Consider the following 21,503-nt stretch of genomic DNA (forward strand, 5'->3'; position numbering starts at 1 on the left):
TAGTTGTAATCACACAGTGTGTAGCTCTTTTAGACTAACTTCCTACACTTAGCCATATTCATTTAAGATTCTTTCATGTTTTTCATAGATTGATAACTCATTTCTTTTCATTGATAAACAAGACTTTATTTTATGGGAGATTGATAATCAGAACACCTTGGTTGCTTCCAAGTTTTTGCAATGATGATGAAAGATGCTATAAATGTATATACAGACTTCTGTGTGAATCTAAGTTTGCAATTCACTTGTATAAATATCTAGAAACATGACTGCTGGATCTTAGAATAAGTCAATATTTGGTAGTTCTAGAAACTTCCAGACTGTTTTCTAAAGTAATATACCATTTTGTATTACCATAAATGTATGAGTTCCTATTGCTTCACATTCTCATCAGAAGTTAATTTTAACAGTGATACTATTTAATCATTCTAAAGCATGTGTAGTAGGATACAATTTTTTAAAATGCAGTTCTCAAACACATATCACATTATACATATTTTTCCCATGCAGATTTGCCATCCTCATATGTTCTTTGGCAAGAATTAAAATTTCCCCTATTTTGAAATTATGCTGGTCATTTTCTTATTGAGATTTAAGGGTCATTTTAAAAATCTGATACTCATCCCTTTCAGATATTTCATCAAAGAATGTAGAAAGGAAAATATGACCAATAAGATAGCTAATATAATACTTAATAGTGAGAAACTATATGTTATTTCTGCTAAAGTCCTTATCTAGTTTTGACATTAGGGTAATTTTGGTCTTACAGAATGAGATGAGAATTACTCCCTCTGATTCTACTTTTTGGGAAGCACTTTTTAGGTTTCCAGAATAATAACACAGAAAGTATAGAGGGTTTCCCTCTATCTGCTCTTCTCATACTTATCCCTACACAGTTTTTATTGCTATTGCCTTTTTCATGATGTGATGTATTTATTAAAATTAATAAACATTTAGTGTCTTTCTGGAAGACACTATATATGGTGTCTTTTCTTTTTTTCCATATTTGCTGTAATTCATCAGTAAAATCATCTGACACTAGTCCTTTTTGCTTAGGGTGGTTAATAGATCTTCAATAGATAGAGATCTGTTCAGTTATGTCTTATTGTGTGAGTTCTGGTAGATGTATTATTCAAAAAGCAGTACACACCATCCACATAATAAAATTTAGGGGCATAGAATTGTTCCTAATAATAGTCTACAAGCCTTTCAATGACTGCATGATGTGTAGTTATATCCCCTTTCTTTTTTTGGAGGAGGGTGTATGGGGGATTGAACTCAGGAGCACTCAACTACTGAGCCACATCCCCAGTCCTAGTCTGTATTTTATTTTGACAGGATTTCACTGTGTTTCTTTGTATCTGGTTTTTACTTTGGTTGGCTTTAAACACATGATCATTTCTGACATTAGAAACTTTTTATAATTTTTTTTTAGTTGTAGACAGACACAATATCTTTTTTTAAATTTATTTGTTTTTATGTGATACTGAGGATGGAACCAAGTGCCTCACTCATGCAAGGCAAATGCTCTACACACTGAGCTACAAACCCCAACCCTCACATTAGTAATTTGCATCATCTCTTTTTTTCCTTAGCCTTACTAGAGGCTTATTGATTTTGTTGTTCTCCTCAAAGAACCAAGTTTTGTTTCAGTAATTTTCTTTACTGATTTTGATTTCTCCATTAATTTTTTATTATTATTTATTCTCTCTAGTTTGTATTTATGTGCATAGATCAGTTATAAGGGTTCCTCCTATCTTTTTGTCTGATATTAGTTTTATATTTTCCTTCTTAAATTTTTGGTTGGTGCACATTAATTATCATAATAGTGAGTTTCATTGTGGCATATTCATATATACTCATAACATTATTTGTTCCATTTCTCTTCCCAGTACCTCTGAAACTGAAGTTTTTTAGCTTCTGTTGATTGGTGGGATCTCTGTAAGCTGCAGGCCTCTGTAGCCATGAAATGTGTTGTAGCTCTTTTTGGTGGGCTATGCCCTCCAGTGTTTGAGCAGACCCCAGCAGCTCACACCAACTTCTTTCTGGGTTCTTGTCTGGTGAATTCCAAGAATGAAATCCACAGAGAAGTATGAGTGATTGAAAGCATAGGATTTATTCAAGTGTGGATAGAACCAAATATAAACAGAATTTCTGTAGAATAAGTGGGGAACCAAGAGGGGTTGCCATTTAAGTGTGCTAGTGTAGGGTTTTATACAGCACTTGAATCAATGCCATTGGTTCAAACTTATACTAATGAGGGCTTTAAAGGCACTAATTCTTGGTTGACACTTGAATCTGCCCCAATTCCATTTTTTTTTTGAGGGTCATCAGGAAGTGGAAGGTTGCAGTCTTCAGATGGTGGATTGGATGCTTAGGGTTCAGAGCTGCAGTGCTGTGTGGATTTCTGCAACAGGGCCTCTGCATTAAACTGGGTTAGTCCACTGTGGGTGACAGGTCCACACACTGTTACTACCTTGGCATTGTCCCACTGGGCCTCATGCTTGCCACGTGTGCTCCAGCTGACCCAGGGCCACTGCTCTGATGCTCCATGCTCCACCACTAAACCTTTGCTTCTCAGTGACTATGATTAGGCTGGCTGTGTACTTGCCTTTCTTTCCTCCATGTGCCTGATCCTCTTTCCCTACTCCAATTGTCTGTATTCTATTTTCATGAGATTTTTTTTTATCCTTCTAGTTTCTATGTGAGAGAAAATATATGGCACTTTTCTTTCTTAGTCTGGCTTGTTTCACTTAACATAATTACCTCCAATTCATCCATTCCTTATAGATGACATAATTTCAATCTTCTTTATGGCTGAATAAAACTCCATTATATATGTGTGTGTGTGTGTGCGTGTGTGCATGTATGTATGTATGTATGTGTGTGTGTGTGTGTGTGTGTGTGTATATATATATAATATATATATATATATATATATATATATATATATATATATATATATATAAAGAAGAATAAAATTATGTCATGAGTAACATGGCAGAAGGGCATGATGGAAGGAAGCTGCTTAGTTCATGAAATCCAGGAAACAGAGCTCTGCTCACCAGGAATAAAATCCAATCTATAAAGGCATGCCACCAGTGACCTACCTTTAGTCACATCTTACTGACTTAGTTACCACCCAATTAATCCATTCCAGTGAATTAATCCACTGATTAGATTATAGCTCTTATGATCATTTCATCTCTGAACACTCCTTTATTGTGTCACACATGAGCTTTTGGTGGACAGCACTTATCCAACCCATAACACCTTTGGTAGCCTATTTTTTATGCTGCTAATGTTTTCCTTTTGTTTTTATAGGTTTTCACTATAATTTGAAATAGGGTCTTGTGATGACTCCAGAGTTCTTCCTTTTGTTCAAAATTTCTCTGGGTATTTTCATTTTTTATTCTACCATATGAATGTTAGAACTGCTTTTTCTTATTCTGTGATGAAATGTCATTGGTATTTTGCTGAGGATGGCTTTGAATCTGAAGGTCATGATTGTTCATATGGTCATTTAAACAATATTACTTCTGCCTAACTTTCCATCTTCTAGCATCTTCTTCTGTTTTTTGGTCTGTTTTTAGAGTTCCTTAATTTTCCTTGTAGAGGTCTCTCACCTCTTTTGTTAGATTAATTCCTACTGTTTAACACTTTGCAGCTATTTGAATGGAATGGTTTTCTTGATTTCTTTATCAATGACATTTACGGAAGGTTTTTCTATATCTATTGATGTGATCATATGGTTTTTGTCCTTGATCCTATTTATGTCCCTCATTGATTTGGCAATGATTGAACCATCCTTACATGCCTAAGTTAAAACCAACTTGATACTCACCCATAAGCTTCTTAATATGTTGCTAAATTTGATTTGCAAGTATTTTGTTAAGAATTTTATATCTATATTTATTATAGATATTTGTTTCTAATTTTCTTTCTTTTTTATTGATTTTATTATTATTTTTTATATACTCGACAACAGTGAAATGCATTACAATTCTTATTACACATATAAAGTACAATTTTTCGTATCTCTGTATATTGGGGATTGAACTCATAGGCACTTGGCCACAGAACCACAACCTCAATCCTTTTTTATATTTTATTTAGGGACAGAGCCTCACTGAGTTGCTTGGCACCTTGCTTTTGATGATGTTGGCTTTGAACTCACAAACTCTGCCTCAGCCTCCCAAGTGATCTATTTTTTTTTTATTTTTGACAAGTCCTTATCTGCCTCAGCCTCCCAAGTGATCTAATTTTTTATTTTTGACAAGTCCTTATCTGGTTTTGGTATCAAGGTGATACTGCTTTTATAGAATAGGTTTAGAAGTATTGTCTTTTTTCTATTTGATGGAATAATTTAAAGAGCATTGCTATGAGCTCTGCTTTAAAGACCTCACTAAATTCAGCTGTTAGACCATCTAGCCTTGGGTTCTTCTTTCTTGGAAAATTTTCTATTAATGCTTCAATTTTATTTCTTGTAATTGAACTATTATTACATTTTATATATTATCTTGGTTTATTTACTCTGTAGTATCTTGTTGATTTTATGTCTAGCTAACTAATGTATTAGTGAGAGAGGTGTATTGAAATCACCCACTGTTATTTCAGTCATCTAGGTTACATAAGTCTAGATATTTATCCATTTCTTCTGGATTTTTTTTCCAATTTATTAGAATATAAATTTGTAGAGTACCTCATAATGATCCTCTGAATTTCAGTAATTTCTGATGTAATATCCCACTTTTTGTCTCCAATTTGATAAAGTCTTTTCTCTCTTTCAGTTAATTTGACTTTTATTTTTTCAAAGAATCACTTTTTTTTTCATTGATGCTTTTTATTTTTTAATTCTCTTTATCATTAACATCAGTTCTAATCTTTATTGTTATTTTCCTTCTACTTGATTTGGAATTGATTTATTCTTGTTTTTCTAAGAACTTGAGACGCATCATTTATTTATTTGATATCTTTCTGATTTTTTAAATTTAAAATCTTTCTGATATTTCAGTGACTATTTTTCATGTAGGCACTCAAAGTATCAGCTTCCAGCTTACAATTGCCTTTGTTGTATCTCATAAATTTTTGTATGTTGTATTTTTGTTCTTGTTTGACTCTAAGAATTTTTTAACTTACCCCTTGATTTCTCTGATGAACCATTTATCCTTAAAAAATGTATTTAATATCCATATATTTTTATAGTTTCTGTAGTTTTTTGTTAATTTCTGATTTAATTTTAATATTATCCAATAAAATGCAAGTACTTATTTCAGCATTTTTGTATTTGCTAAAACTTGCTTTTGCTCTAAAATATGATCTCTTTTGGAGAAGTTCCATAAGGAATTGAAAAGAAAGTGTGTTGAAAAACTAGTGTTGGATGAAATATTCTGTAGATGTCTGTTAAGTCATTTGATCATAGTTTATTCTAACTCTATAGTGTCTTTGTTGATTTTATGTCTGGATAATCTATGTATCACTGAGAGAGGTATATTAAAATCATACGTATTTGAAATTGCTATTTTTCTTGTTGGATTGTTCCTTTTACTCATTTTCAGTGACCGTATTCTTTCTTTCTTCTGATTAAATTGGCTCAAAATTTGCTACTTCTGATGTCTTTGGATTCCAATTTCATGGATATCATATTCCATCCTGTCATTTTCAGTCTGTGGAAGTCTGTGCCAATTCGGTATATTTCTTGCAGGTTACATATAGTTGGATCTTGTTTATTAACCCAATCTGCCAGTCTTTGTCTTCCAAATGGAGAACAAAGACTATTTAGAGTTGATGCTATTATAGAAATGTATTACTTATTGACATTTTGTTTTATTTCTATTGTTTGATTTTATCCTAATTCTCATTATTTTAGCTACTCTTCTAATGAGATTTATTCTTTCTTGTGTTTTCTCCATTCCTTTTATGTTTTCTGTGTTGTTGTTGTTTTCATCCTGCTTTCTGTTTTCATAGTTTTCAGCATCTGTGGTTTGGTTTCTGATAATAATTTGGGGAAAGTATAAACAAGTATTATATGAAATATTTCTTCTGTTTCTTTCTTTTTTCCTGTTCTCCTCTGGTATTCCCATCATGTAGAAGTTACAACTTTTTGTACTATTTCCACACAATTTTTTCCTCTTAGCTTTTCAGCTTAGGAAGTCTCAATTACCTTATTTTAGTGAGCTTGTAGTTTCAGTTCTTTGTATTTTCTTTTTTATCTAGCCTGTGTTCAGTCTACTGAGAACATTCTTCAATGTCACTTTTATGTCTGTTAGTGTTTTTATTCCTAGCATTTTATCTCACTTAGTGTATCTATCTTTCTTTATTTGCTTTCACTCTTCCATTAAATATTGCTCTCATTTTTTCATGAGAACCATTAACATTTAAATCATAGATATTTTAAATTCCCAATCTTATTTTTTAAATTATCTACCATATCCTATATTGTTCTCATTTCATGTGATACATCAATTGATCCTATTTTTAACACATGTAATTCAAAAATAATATATATTCACTACTCAAATCTGAAATCATAACTAGTAAAAAAAATAGAAGAGAAACTGAATCAGTGGTTGATTCTGGAGAAAACCTCAAGAAGATGTTTTCTTTTTATTTGATGCATATCTGTGTCACTTGAAAAAACTGCAAATAATTGCATGTAACTGCTATGATAATAAAAAAGTGTGGGACAGATCATAAAGGCTTTGAATTATGAGTAAAGAAAAGTGTTATTTTTCAGTTAGATTTCAGGCATGGACTCACTTTGCTTGGCATTCTTGATCATCTCTCAGTAAGACATGGCAAAACTACAATCATTTGCAGAGAAGAGTAACCAATGAGGTGGATATAGGTAGAGGTTGAGAGATAGGAATAGAATCAGAAAAATTTCATGAAGAATATCACTGAAATAATCCTACACTCTCATTTGTCTTAAGACCTAGTACAGGAAATCACAGGACTATCTGAATTCTGATAAGCTTTTCTCAAGCACCAGCATTCAATTCATTCCCTACAGTCATCTCTCCAAAGCAGAGAAGTGTTCTGTAGTGACAATCAACACAGGGGACTCTTCCTTTTGCCACGGATCAGCTTATCACCTCCAATAAGAAGAATGGAAGAAAGGTAAAACTCTTAAAAGAACTTATTCCCAAAGCTGTGTCTTTTTTTCTATTAGTCCACAATCAGATAAATTCACCTTGAGGTGGAGGATACAAGGGGCCTGATGTGTTCTAGCAGGAACAGACAGGGGACTTTGTCAAGTCTTTCCTGGCAACATTGAGGGCTGACAAGGTTGAGTGTGGGAGCTATAAAAGCTGCAAACTAAGACAGTTGATTTTTTGTTGTACCTTCTCCCCATTCTGTGCTTAACTCTAAACATTCAAATTTACTGTTAGAATGAGAAATCTGCTGCTTTCCTAATTTAGGAGACAATATAGGTGGATGTATGCTTTTCAAATCTAAAATGTTGTGCACAAACCAGTCATTCATGTTACTTGTGTTGGAAAGTTCTGATGCACTATGAATTTCTGAGATCCTCTAGAGAAAATAGATTATCTAAAAATGAATGGGAAGGGTTTAACTGAGGAACAGTTTACCAATATGTGCATAGTTTGGAAAAGTTACATGGATTGATGAATCTAATTCCACCCCATGGAAAATAGTATGGAGTGGAGAGAGATTCAATGTCACTGTGTTTAAAAAACAATGGGAAATAGAAGTTATCAGAATTGAGAGATGACTATTGTGGCTGTAGATACAGCTATGCTTTGAGGAAAGGGCCAAGGATCAATGTCCTTAGGTCAAGTAATACAGCCACTTCCAACTCACAGTTTAGCATAGAGAAAAGATGTAAATTAGAAACTCAAAAATTGCTTTCTTCCCACTCTCCCATCTCCTGTGGACATGTATTATCTGACTGGTGTCATTAATAGTAATAGAATTAGGGTTCTTTTCCTGTCTTAAATTTCTCAGAATTATTATATGAGAGAAAAAAAGAGTGACTTGATGTAGCAAGTGGCAATTTCTAAGCACCTAATTTTTCTTCACATTCCATGGTAAAAAAAGATTTTGCTTGGGAGTCCCTCATATAATGTCTGATGAGACAAGAATAGTAGAAAGGCCTGGAACAGAGCTCCAAGAGACCAGATGGGCACTGCATCTGCCCCTCATTATGTGATCCAGATATCTGTGTTGTTCACTAAATCTCAAGTTCTTGCTGTGATCAATGGGGATATAATAATACATGGTTTCTTAGTCCTATGTGCTAGATGCTGAGGGTACTATAGCAAAAACATATACCAGTTAGGTATAGGTTTTTAGAGATTTGTGTTTGATGAGGAAGAGAATAAAAAATCTATAGATTTACAAATAGAGCTCCAAACTGTCTTCTGTGTACAAATAAAAAGACCAAATTTCAAGAGAGGAGGATAATAGAGACTGTGATTTTCCTCCATCACCTCCTCAGGCCCACCAGGCAACAGGAACTCAGAGCCCCTGAGATGAATTCAACCCCTGATGCCCAGAGGTTTCTGTCTCAGCCCACTGTGGTCCTCTTGTCTTGTTTGAGTTCAGGACAGTCTAGATAGAGTGACTTGGTCCTTTTCAGAGACAGCAATGGGCTTCTAGGCCCTGAATTGTTGTAAAATTACCTCTTGTTGTTCCATATGTCTTAGTTTTTTCTTCCTTGTTGTCTTCAAAATTTACCTCTTCCATTTTAATAAGAAAGTTAAGTGAATCATGAGTTACAAATGATGCAAGTGAAATGCTTCATCCCCTATGGCTTTCCCATGTGTAATGAACATATCACAGTGGCAGTGACAATATGGGGCCGATGAGGGAAGCAGATTCTGATAAAAAACAATGGGTTTAAATCCAGGTGATATCAGTTTTTCTGATGAGACCTGAAGAAAATCTCTCAATCTCCTTCTTTTTGTATTTCCTTATGTAAGACGGGAATAAGAGTATTTACCACAGATAGTTATTAGAAAATAAAGATGAGTTAATCACTCAACCAGTTGCTAATGTTTACCTTCCTGAGAGTTCCTCCTTGTTTCCCAACTGATTTGTGCATGAGCATCTCTCTTTCCACCCAAAGTCCTTCATTAATGAGCATTTAAATAAAAAATACCCCTACCTGAGATAATTAAGTTGCTAAATGGTTTTAAAAAGTAAAACAATTTCTCCTTAAAATCACCTGGGGTAAAAATAAATGAGTTTATACTCTGCAACTCAGAAATCCCTTCCTAATCACTCTTGGCTATTTCTGTGCCTCATCACTCTCTATCCAGCCCCACTGCCAATTCTCTTTCTGCTTTATCAAACTTGCATTTTACTCATCACAAGTGCAACAAGTTCAACTAAACCTGGAAATCTCTCCTTGAACTATAGGCTTACACTTTTTTAAGTGATCATTAAAGTCATATTCTGACTCTCCATGGGTTGGAGACATGACAGTGACCACCTTGGACCATCACTGCAGGCATAAGGAATTCTTTGAAACATATCAGAGATTTCCACAGAAGGAACCATGAGCAATGGCATTTTCTTCAGTGTCTAAATGTATGTTTTCTGATGACTGATTTCACTTAAAAATGCTTGGGTGATATTTATCCCAAATTTTCAACTAAGCTTGGGCTCCTCTCTCCTTTATACAGTTGTCATTCACAAGAAAGTCACATTTATTGACTATCTTGACTATCTGCTGTGACCCTCAAACAGAGTTGGGGACAATGGGGTCACATCAATGTCTATCCTGCTTAGTTTCTTCTTTTTGTGGTCTCCAAAATTTGAAACAGACACGGAACAATTTTAATCTAAGCGATCTGACTGTCTTCACAAGTATCCTACAAATAGGTCATATTCTCATTATAGGTCTAACTATGATTTCCTTTCTCAATGTACTATGGACCCACCCAGTCAGTGAGGGTGGGCATGTGTCATGCTTGGGGCTTCCAGCTTCCTGCACCTGATACATTATTTCTGTCCCAGGATAGAAAGAAAGTTGGGCTCAGAATTCTGTATCTGTCCCATACAGTCTAGGATGCTGAGTGGGTGCATTGAGGCCATTAAATATTTCTTGTCAGTAGAAAGAGGCGATTGCAGATGGCCCAGGCTTTAGAGTCAGTGAGAACTGGGATTGAAATTAGGTCCCATGACTTCCTGGCCTGTGAGGGATTGCTTAACTTCTGCAGGCCTGTCTTTCCCTTCCCTGTGCCACAGGGGCAATACTTCCCACACAGCAGGGTAGTCTTAAGAATCAGAGATCTTACAGCAGTTGTTCATATCTTTTTTGTATTCCCAGCAGCACCAGCGGAGGATTCATGAGCATGGATACAGTCATGCCAACCCGGGAGACAGAAACCACAACCATGAATGACAATTTTCAATATATTCTTCCAAACTGCTATAAGAAGAATCTTATCCTGGCTTTCCTGTCCCTCATCATTGCCCCGATCGGTGTGGCAGGAAACGCAGTTGTGCTCTGGATCCTGGGCTTCTGTGTCCGCAAGAAGGCCTTCTCCATTTACATTCTCAACCTGGCTGCAGCTGACTTTCTCTTCCTCTGCTTCCAGATCATAGACTCCCTGTGGAAAATCATTAACGTCTTCTATTCCAACTCCATCCCCGTTCCCACATTCTTCATGTTTGTGTCAACCTTTGCCTATCTTGCAGGGCTAAGCATGCTCAGTGCTATGAGCTCTGAGCGCTGCATGTCTGTCCTGTGGCCCATTTGGTACCACTGCCGCCGCTGGAAACACACACCAGCTGTCATGTGTGCCTTGCTTTGGGCCCTGTCGCTGTCGCTGAGCATCCCTGAAGGGAAGTTCTGTAGCTTCCTGGGTACAGAGTATAACAATGAATGGTGTAAAACATTAGATTTCATCACTTCCGCCTGGCTGATGGTTTTATTTGTCACCCTCTCAGGGTCCAGCCTAATCCTGATTGTCAGGATCCTTTGTGGTTCACAGAAGATGACACTGACGAGGCTGTGTGTGACCATTGGGCTCACGGTGCTGGTCTTCCTCTCCTTTGGCCTGCCCTTTGGGATCTACTGGTTCCTCTTAGTCTGGATCCTGAGATATGATGCTATTCCTTGTGAATCCTATTGGGTTACAGTTGTTCTATCCTGTGTCAACAGCTGTGCCAACCCCATAATTTACTTCTTTGTTGGCTCCTTTAGGCAGCGGCGGTGGAAGCGAAGAACCCTCAAGCTGGTTCTACAGAGGGCCATGCAGGACACCCCTGACAAGGGTGACTCTGGAAGCAGGGTTTCATCAGGATACCTTGGAGAGTAAGCAGCAGTCTGGTGCTGCTGCAGCTCTCTGGTGCAATTCATGAGAGCCTCTGCTTTGATCAGACACATGTGCTTCTGAGAGCCTTCCTGGCCCTATCAGTATGGGAGATGCTCAGAACCTGGTTCAGTTGGTTACCTAGTTTTAAATGGAAAGATAACAATTGTTCACACCTCCACTGTGACAGAGCCTGTTAAACACTGATTACTGTGTCTCTGGAACTGCCTTACTCAGGTGCTTCACCCCTTTGCTTGTGAGCTTCATCAGCTCTGGGATCCAGGATTGCTTCTACTTTTGACAAATCTGTTTTCCAGCAGAAGGTGAAAGCGGTAAGGGGGGAAAACCCTCAATTTCTTTCATCAGTGCACCCGATAAAGACTAAAAGAATCTTACATTTTGGACATTTTCCCCCTAATTCTTATAATTCCTATCTCAATATTATTAGAAGAATTAAATAAATTACCCAGTAATCTCAGTATCCCTTGATTTTGATAGGCCTGAATATATTGCCCTGGTTTAATAAATGTTTACTGAATGAATGACTTAATGGATGAATATAGCTAATTGATTTTTAAGTCAATCCTGTGCTAAAATCTCCACTTACCAGTTTTGAATGACTACATTTATGTTTATTCTTTTCATCATTTTCAACTTTGGCAAGCTCAATGGTAAGGTTATAATTGGATGAATCCACATCCATGCAAATCTGAGGTTTGACACAAACTATCTTCCTATGGTTTCATTCCTCGTGTCCTCCGTTAGCAGGTGCATCTCTTCCTGTTCTTTCCTCTTTGCCTTGACTCTCTGGGGGACTTTTCTAATTAGAATCTTAGACTATTTCTATGGGCTCACAGCATATATTTTATTAATTGAACTGCATGTGTTTCTGCTTAACACTTTCTGAGAAAATAATATTTTCATTTTCAGGGATATAGGGTCTTATAATTTTAATTCATGTATAATCAAACGATAATAATGAGCACACATCATAATTATACTATTCAATGAGTATAAAAAAGAAATATAGCTACAGGACCTCCAAACACATCAAGACACAAAACAGTTTTATACCTCTGTTAGATTCCATTGTTTCTTCCAGTCAGTCCTCCCTGACCCAGAGGTCAGGATGGCTCTTACTTCCTTTTTTAATTTTAAAATAAATTTTAGTGTGTAGATTGTAGGGGTATAACATGCTATAAGATAGATGTAGATAAGGTAAAAATGGTTTTATAGTCAAAAAATTAAAATATCTATCATATCACATAGTTTTTAATTTTTCCATTATTGCAAGAACACCTATAATCTATTAATTTAGCAAAATCTTGAATATAATCACTATCTTCAAATATAATACGAGTGTACATTGTTTCATCCAACATATTTATCACTTTAAATTTTTTACCTATATTTTCTCATTTTGTGTTTACTGTTCCATACTTGGTAATCACTATCTTACTTTCTATTTCTATGTATTTCTTCTTTAAAAAGTATTTCACATAGAAGATCATTAGAATACAGTAGAGAAAAAATGGGAGAGAAGAGGAGAAGAAAGGGGTGAGGGAAAGGGGGATTGAATTCAAATTCCTTGTATGTATAATTATGTCAAAAGTAACCCAAATGTTATGTATAAATGCAATGCTCTAATAAAAAAGTATTCCACATATAAATAAGATCATGAAATATTTTTCTTCCTGCATTTAGTGGGACACCAGTCAAGCTCTTCCTTAGAATACTGTCCTCTAAGTACATCATGTTGTGGCAAATGACAGTATATCTTATCTTTTTTCATGTTGAATAATGATCTGCTAAATATGTGCACCTCGATTCTTGGATACCTAGGTTGCTCTTCTAGATTAGCTATTGTGAATAATGCTGCAAAAAACATGGGGGTGCAGATATATTTACAAGGTGGTAATTTAATTTCTTTTGTTTCTTTTGTTTGTAAATATTTTATCCTAATATGTGGGTTGCCTTCATTTTGTTGATTGTTTCCTTTGCTATACAGCAGCTTTTTAGTCTGATGTAGTCCACTTTACCTAGTTTAGGCTTTTTAGCTTGGGTTTTTAGTGGGGTTTCCAAGAAACCATCACTAAGGACAGTTTTTAGAAGACTTCTGTTTTCTGCCAGTTTTTTTTTTGGCATTTTAAGTATTTTGATTAGGTCTTTGATTGATTTTTGAGTTAGCATTTTGTATGATATAGGAGATACACAACTATACTATTTTGCTTATAGAAATACAGCTTTCCCAGGAAATTTTTTTGGGAGACTATCATTTCTTCATCATGTCTTCTGGTGCTTTTGTAGAAAATCAGTTGATCATTTTTGTTTGGATTTACTTACAGGCTGGTCTATTCTGTTGAACTGGCCTATGAGCCTGTTTTTTATGTCATGTACCATAATATTTATACCACACCACTTTGTATCCTTCTGTTCTGATTACTATAGCTTTGTAATATAGTAGTAATCTGGAAGTCATACTTCCAACTTGGATTTTATTCTCAGAATTGCTTTGTCTTTTGTGGTTCCATATGAATTTTAGGCTTTTAAAGGTTTCTGTGAAAAATAATACCAGTGTGATTTTCAAAAATTATATTATTGGTATATTGTAATTATACACAATAGTGGGATTCATTGTACATGTTCATACATGCACATATCATAATTTGGTTAATTTAATTCCCCCTTCACTTCTTTCCTCCTTCCTCCTCATCTAATTTTTCTCCTGTACTGGCCTCCTATATACTTTTCTAAATTCACCTTGCACATTTTCTTCACCTTTACTCTCTCTAGGTTCCAATATGAGAAAACAAATATGATCCTTGACTTTCTGAGTTTTACTTCCTTAAAAATCTCAAGTTCTATCCATTTTCTTGTGAATGACATAATTTCATTCTTCTTTATGGCTGAATAAAACTTCACTGTGTACATACCATATTTTCTTTAGAATCTTCTAAGTATAGGCTTATGTAATCTTCATGCAAGATAATTTGACTTCTTTTCTGTTTATATCCCCTTTACTTCCTTTTCTTATTGCATTAGTCTGTCTGAAGTTTGAAGTAATATATGGAACAGGAGTGGGAATCATTGGCCTCCTTGTTGTAATCCTGATTTTAGAGGAAATGTTTCAGTTCTTCCCTACTCAGCATGATGTTGACTTTGTGTTTGTCAACTAACCTTTATTGCCTAAGGCTTTTTGTCATGAATGGATATTAAATTTTGTGGGAGGCCTTTTCTGCATCTATTGAGATGATCATGTGATTTTCCCCCTTGATTCTATCTATGTGGTGCATTACAGGTATTGATTCACATATATTGAACCATCCTTGAATTCCTGGAATTAAACCGAATTGATCATGATGCACAATCATTTAAATTCTTGTTGCATATGATTTATTTGTATATTATTAAGGATAATTGTATCTAGGTTCATGAAGGATATTTGTCCAGAGTTTTCTTTCCTTGAAGTGGACTTACCTGATTTTGGTATTAGTATTATACTGGGTTCATATGAGGAGTTTAGAAGTCCCCCCCTTCTATTTCCTGAAATAATTTGAGGAGCATGGACACTATTTATTCTCTAAATGTCCAGTAAAATTTAGCTGTGAGTGTATCTGGTCCTGGACTTTCTTTATTCAAAGTTTTTTCCTGCATCAACTTTATTGGTTTATTTAAGTGTTCTATATCCTCTTGGTTCCATTTCATTAGGTCTATATTTCTATATAGATTTAGATTTAGATTTAAAATCTTTTAGATTTTTGAATTTATTGAAATATATATTTTCAAAGTAGCCTCCAATGATGCCCTGGATTTCAGTGGTATCCTTTTTTTAAAATTTTTTATTTGTTGCTCAAAACATTACAATGATCTTGACATATCATACATTTGATTCAAATGGGTATGAATTCTTATTTTTCCACATGTACAGATTGCAGGATCATATTGGTTATACTCTACTTTTATTAATCTGGATTTTCTTACTCTTTCTTTTGGTTAATGTGCCTAAGAGTTTGTCAATTTGTTTCTCTTTTCAGAAAACTGACTTTGCTTAATTGATCTGTTGTATTCATCTTTTATTTCCCATTTCATTAATTTCAGCTCTGATCTTCATTATTTCTTTCCTTCTGCTAGTTTTGGAAATGGTGTGTTCATTCTTGTTTTCCTAACACCTTGAGATGCATCATTAGGATATTTATTTTGTATCTTGCTAATTTTTTAATATGTGCACTCATTGCTATAACTTTTCTCTTAGAACTGCTTTTACTGTGTCTCTGACACTTTGTTTACAGTATTTATATGTTGATATTTGTTCATAGGTCTGGATGGGCATCTCTTCCACTGTTATGAGGGTCTTTTCAATTACATTTTTTTCTTTTAACTATGTGCTCTTAGTGTGGGTAGACTTCAGTGGTGAAAATCCTGTTCAATGTGATCACAATATTCTGTTCAGTTCTTAACACCACATTGAGAGGAGATAATAATCATTAGTAACTGTGAGCATTTTTGAGCAAAACTATACACTCATAAACCATTTTAAAACTTAGTGAAAATGTGCTTCACATTTCCTATATTCCAAATATGTAAGTGAGGAGTAATACTCTACAATAGGCTGAGAAATTAGGAATTAAAGAAAATAAAATGAATAATCTCTATAGGGCATAAATTTACAAAAAAGGAAGTAAAAAGACAAAATGGTTGTGGGAGAAACAGCAGATAATATAAAGAGAGGAAGAAATTTTAAAAAAAGAGTTTATAATAGACATAAGGAAAAAGATAGAAAGTATAAATCCAATTATCACATAAATATCAAAGGAAATTTATAAAATTGGATTAACACATGCAATAGCAAGTGACCTACAAAATGTACCTAGGAGATAATAACATTTGAGTTGATATTTAAGAGAGTCTTAAATTATTGCTTGCTGAGTTGAGATGGAGAGATCTCCTTTTGGGCCATCCAGACTTGGATCCTGTAAGATTATAGAAGGGTCATTAAATGCTCATGCCTCCATGGCTTGTGTTCAAAGTTTCTTTGGACATAGAGGTGGAACCCTACTAGTGATGTCCCTGTTGAGTTGGAGAGATGTATACTTAGTTTTTCCTCCAGGACCTCATTCTGCTCAATATAGGAGAATCTCTTCACTCTTTTGAGTGAGGGCCTGAGGAATTATTAGTTTTCTTTCCTTTCCTTTTTTTTTTGGATCAGAGGAAATTTCTTCTAAATGTCTGTGGTTTTGCAGTCAAGTATCTCCCTGCTTAGTACTGCAGATTTGTGTACTCACCTATAGAAATGCTTCATAGGACCAGAGATACCAAAACAGGTGTGAGTTTGCTCATGTAGATTTTGAGGTGTGAGAGACATGGCACCTTATGGCAGATGTACAGCCACTTGGTAGCCATGCTGTTGGGTGACCCATGACAGAGGCACTTGGACTTGGCTGCAGAACATTCAGTGGGCTTCTGGGTCACACATGATGGCAGATTACTGTAGGAGTGTCTGTGACAGTGGACCACTACTAGCTTCAGCTAGCAACTGGGACCCAGGTGGCTGCAGCCAATGGCTGGCACATGTGCTAGGTTATTCTCCACATGTTGCTCTCCCTGGCAGTGTCTTGCACTTTGTTCTGCTCCCCTCCTCTCCCATTGCCAATGATGAGGGAAGAGGATGGTCAACAGCCTTCAGCTAACCAGGATCCCACTACACAGGTTAATCAGATTGCCATATCAATGGCATTCCCTGCAATATTATTTTCTGGTATCTCTAGATGGGATGTAAAGATAAATTTTCTTCCAGCACTGCAGACTGAGGCATGATCTCTACAAAATGGCAAGTCACCACAGTTTTCCACCCATAATTAGAGAGAAGCTGGGCACTTCTCACTCACCAAGTGGATTTGAAGCTTTTTAAAAAAATTTAAATCTTTTTTTTCTGTATTTTTTATTGGTGCATCATAGTTGGTGGGATTTTCTACTTAATCACACACAATATAACAATATAATTTGTGTTGTATTTTTCCCCTGTAGTATTTCCCTCTTTCTTCCCCTCTTCCACCTCCCTGGTCCTTTTCCATTGCTGATCGCCCTTTAGTTATCTGAGATCTCTCCTACCTTTCTTTTCCTTTGTCCTTTGAGAGAAAGCATATAACTCTTGATTTTCTGATGCAATTTTATTTTTCTTTATGGCTGAACCAAATTCCACTGTGTACCTAGTCATTCATTGATGGATACCTAAGCTGGTTCCATAGTTTGGCTATGGTGTGTTGTAGTGTCATAAACCTGAGTATGCATTAATTGCTGTAGTATGATGACTTTGATTCTTCAATATTAAAGTACAAGGAGTGGTAACACTAAGGTGCTCTAAACAGTTGGCAAGGATGGATGGTCATTGTCTAAAAACTACTATCCTTTCCAACTGAGTGAGCGTGTGTGTGTGTGTGTGTGTGTGTGTGTGTGTGTGTGTGTGTGACAGAGAGAGAGAGAGAGAGAGAGAGAGAGAGAGAGAGAGAGAGAGAGAGAGAGAGATAAATAACAGCTAGGGGTTGTTAACCTCTTTCTCTTTTTGTGTTGCTTGTTGCAGATCTACTAGTTGAAGTGGCCTTAAACTGAAACAGGTTGAAATAGCACTCAGCTTCCTTTCTCACCAGTAAAAGGTAGGAATCACAGAATGTCAATCACCATGTACACTACCAATATTATAAAAGTAATAATAAAAAAGCTGTTTTGAAGATTTTGATGAAATTTGGCAATTTAAAAACTATTCTCTGAGAAATGCAGCTTACTAACTTGATCAAGAATAAACTAAAATGCAAAGGTATCCCTCTATTTACTAAGAAAATTAAATTTGTAATTAAAGTGTCTTCTATAAAGAAAGCTTCAAGTTTAAATGACTGCACTAGTGAATTCTAAAAAATGCAAAGATTTTCAAACAAACATTTAAGCTTCAATACAATTTCAAGCCCAAATAAATAGGAAGATACAATAAACAGAAGTCAATGAAATATAAAATAACTAATAGAGAAAAAAGTCAAAGTTATAAGGTAGCACTTCAAAAATATTAATGATATTCATAAAATTCTAGTAGACTTATCAGTAAAGAAGAGAAACAGAGCAAGTAGCCAGAAGTGGTGCTGCACATCTGTAATTTTAGATGCACATAATGCACTAACCATAAAATTAAAAGACGGATAAATTAGACTTGATAACATATAATAACTAGTGCACTTCAAAATATACTTAAATGTGAAAATATTTAACACCAATGAATTGTACACTTGAAAATGGTTGCTTTAAAAATGAATACAAAAGTTTCAAACTGGAACAAATATTTGCATTATATACATCTGACAAAAGATTTTTATTTAGAACAAAAAATGTAAAAACACAACTCAATGAAAATGGGCAGCAGTGTTGTACAGAAAATTCACAAAAGATATATAGTTATTAAACACATGAAAAGATATATATGCATATGTATATATATTGGCGGTAAAGGAATGGCACCTTTACCTTGTGTGTTAGACAACTGTGTCAGAAAAGGGAAGGACTTGACTTTGATATTGTCCTTATTTGGAATTAACTGTAGTTTAAAGAGGCTGAATGGAGACCAAGATGAAAATGGATAGATTGTGAAGGTTTGAAAGTGTCCATTTGGATCAAACTTATTTCCCAGATTTCCTTCCCCATGTTTCTGGTTAGGTTGACTTTAAGATTTGGTGATAAGAAAACAGTAGCAGTCATATTGTTTGTAGGCTTTGCAGGTTTGTTAATGGCTGCTGTGTGGCTTTCCTGTTGGCTACATCTTTGGCATGAGCCAGCACTAAACTTCCAACTGCTCTACCTACGCTTGATCTCCTCTTCAACTTCTCTGACTGCTGGACACAGTGTGCTTAACTCCCTGATGATGAGAGCCAGCTTCTGCAGAACACTAATATCATCAAGCTCACAGGTACTGAAAGAGATTGATAGGGGTTCTAGTTGGTTCTTATAGGTTTCTTGGTTCTAGCTTTTCTTGTAGACTTCAGTATTAGCCTAAGATCAACAGAAAAAAGCTTTACACAGACTAAGTAGAACTTATGATTATGATAAGGTCACACACACACACCAGCAAGAACAAGTTAAAATATTCATTTTGGTTTTTGAAGCCACTTGATTTCTGTTACAACTATTTGTCTCTGCTGTTGTTATGTGAAAGCAGCCACGGATAACACATCAATAAATGGCATATCCCTCTCTCTCTCTCTCTCTCTCTCTCTCTCTCTCTCTCTCTCTGTCTCTCTCTCTCTCTCTCTCTCTCTCTCTCTCTCTCTGTCTCTCCATGCATCTATATCAATGTTGATTTTGGACTCTATACAATCATCTATGTATCTTCCAGAGGTACTACTTATTTAAAGGATCCCCTGAAGATGCAGAATCGCTACATTAGGAGAATGTTGGACTCTCCATAGTTTCCTGAGGAAGACTTTCTCCACTTTTCTCCACCTCAGGTATGTCCTGAAAGGCCTTCTCTAGAACCATCTTGAGCGATAGTTGCTACCTCTGATGGTGTTGTCCCCTCCTACAGGAGCCAATAAACAAGTAAATGATGGGATTGGCGCTGCTGTTAATACTAGACAGAAATAAAGTAATGTTATTTAAAAAATGCAGACTCATATGGTTTTTATCAATCCATAACAACAGAAAATCCATGATGCCTATAGGCAGGCCACAGAAGAGGAAGACCAGAACTGTGAGCCCAATAGTCACATACAGCCTGGTCAGCGGCACCCTCCGAGAGCCACAGATGACTTTGATGAGCAGGGTGAGGCTAGATATAGAGAGAACCATAAATAAAATTATCAGCCATGCAGCTATGATGAAACTAAATGTCTGACACCAATAGTTGAAATTTATAGATAGGAAGGAACAGTGGTACACATCCAGGATGCTCAGTAGCAGGGACAGGGCCCAGAGTAGGGCACATATGACATCTGACATGTGTCTTGGGCGGTGGCAGCGGTACCAGATGGGACACAGGATGGATAGGCAGCGCTCAGCACTAATGGCGCTCAGCATGCTCAGGCCTGTAACTAGGAACAGGTCACTACAATGAAGGAAAGGAAAGTGGGGCTGAATTCATTCAGAGAAATTGTAACAGGAAAAAAGAGAAAAAGGAAGTCGGCTCCTGCCATGTTGAGGATGTAGACTGAGAAGGCGTTCTTATGCATGCGGAAGCCCAGAAGCCAGAGCACAACTGCATTTCCCACCAGCCCAATCTGTGCAGTGATGAGAGTTGGCAAGCCCTCGATCGAGGTCCAAAAGTTGACAGGTTGAAGATAATTCCAGTTACTTCCGATAATCATTGTGAATTCTGTCCCCTCGGCTGGGGTGGTTGGACTTATGCTCAGAACTCCTCCACTGGAGCTGCTAAGAACAAAAAGAAAGTCATGAGTTCCTGCTGCATAACCTCTGAGTCCCAGGACCACCCTGCTGTGTGTCACAGGGGAGGACACAGATGCTTGTAAAAATTATTTTAAAAAGCCGAGGGGGTCTGGGGTCCTGGACTCAAACCAAGTTCATGTCGACTGTAAACGCTGTGCTGGCTGCTACTGCACAGGTTCATCTACTGACAGGAATATTCTATGGTCCAATCATGCACATGGACCCCCTCCTGTTCCTGCCAGAGGACATGGATGTCTCCAGAATTTCTTGAGGAAGGAAAAGTCTGGGATAGGATCTGAGATAGCAGGAAAGGACTGTGGTCAAAGGCATTAGCCTGTCCTGGGCCAGAATTTTTCCCTCAGGTTCAGATTAAAAAGGCAAAGTTGATCTCAGATCACACTCTTGACTAAAAGTGCTGTATGTGGAGATAAAAAGGTTGCTTTGGGATCGTAAAAAGAATGTGACATCTTGGTTAGGCATGTGTGAGGATGGTTGGGACTGGTAGGCTATTAATGGCTAAGTGTGTCATAGAAATGGCTCAGTGTGTCAGCCACGGAGAACAGCCACACTATGCATATTCCCTTGTCTAGATTTGGTGTTACACACTGTATTCCTAATGGTTATTCAGGGAATAGTTTTTAAAAAAAACTATTTAAATAAGGAGACTAATGGTAGCATGAATAAGGAGACTAATGGTAGCAGAAGACTTGGGTTAAATGGAAAAATAAAATGAATACAATTAAAGAAATTAAAACATTTATGTAAAATTAGATGAAGAAAACTTCATCTACCATTATTGTT

At 36.1% G+C, this 21,503-nt stretch overlaps 1 protein-coding gene and 1 pseudogene across 1 annotated transcript; one reads left to right on the plus strand and one right to left on the minus strand.

Annotated features, from left to right (window-relative positions):
• The first annotated feature begins 10,322 nt into the window (after nucleotides 1-10,322).
• On the plus strand, nucleotides 10,323-11,291 carry LOC101965280 (mas-related G-protein coupled receptor member X2). Its single transcript, XM_005335969.3, has one exon. It carries the CDS (start codon nucleotides 10,323-10,325, stop codon nucleotides 11,289-11,291), a length of 969 nt encoding a protein of 322 aa, XP_005336026.3.
• Nucleotides 11,292-19,703: 8,412 nt separating this feature from the next.
• LOC144376651 (mas-related G-protein coupled receptor member X2-like) lies at nucleotides 19,704-20,623 on the minus strand (annotated as a pseudogene).
• Between the last annotated feature and the right edge of the window lie 880 nt (nucleotides 20,624-21,503).

This window comes from Ictidomys tridecemlineatus, chromosome 4, assembly GCF_052094955.1.
Source record: "Ictidomys tridecemlineatus isolate mIctTri1 chromosome 4, mIctTri1.hap1, whole genome shotgun sequence".
NCBI lineage: Eukaryota > Metazoa > Chordata > Mammalia > Rodentia > Sciuridae > Ictidomys > Ictidomys tridecemlineatus.

What these genes read in the sequence shown, in the direction of transcription:
- LOC101965280 (XM_005335969.3), top strand. Translation starts at nt 10,323, where the DNA reads ATGGATACAGTCATGCCAACCCGGGAGACAGAAACCACAACCATGAAT.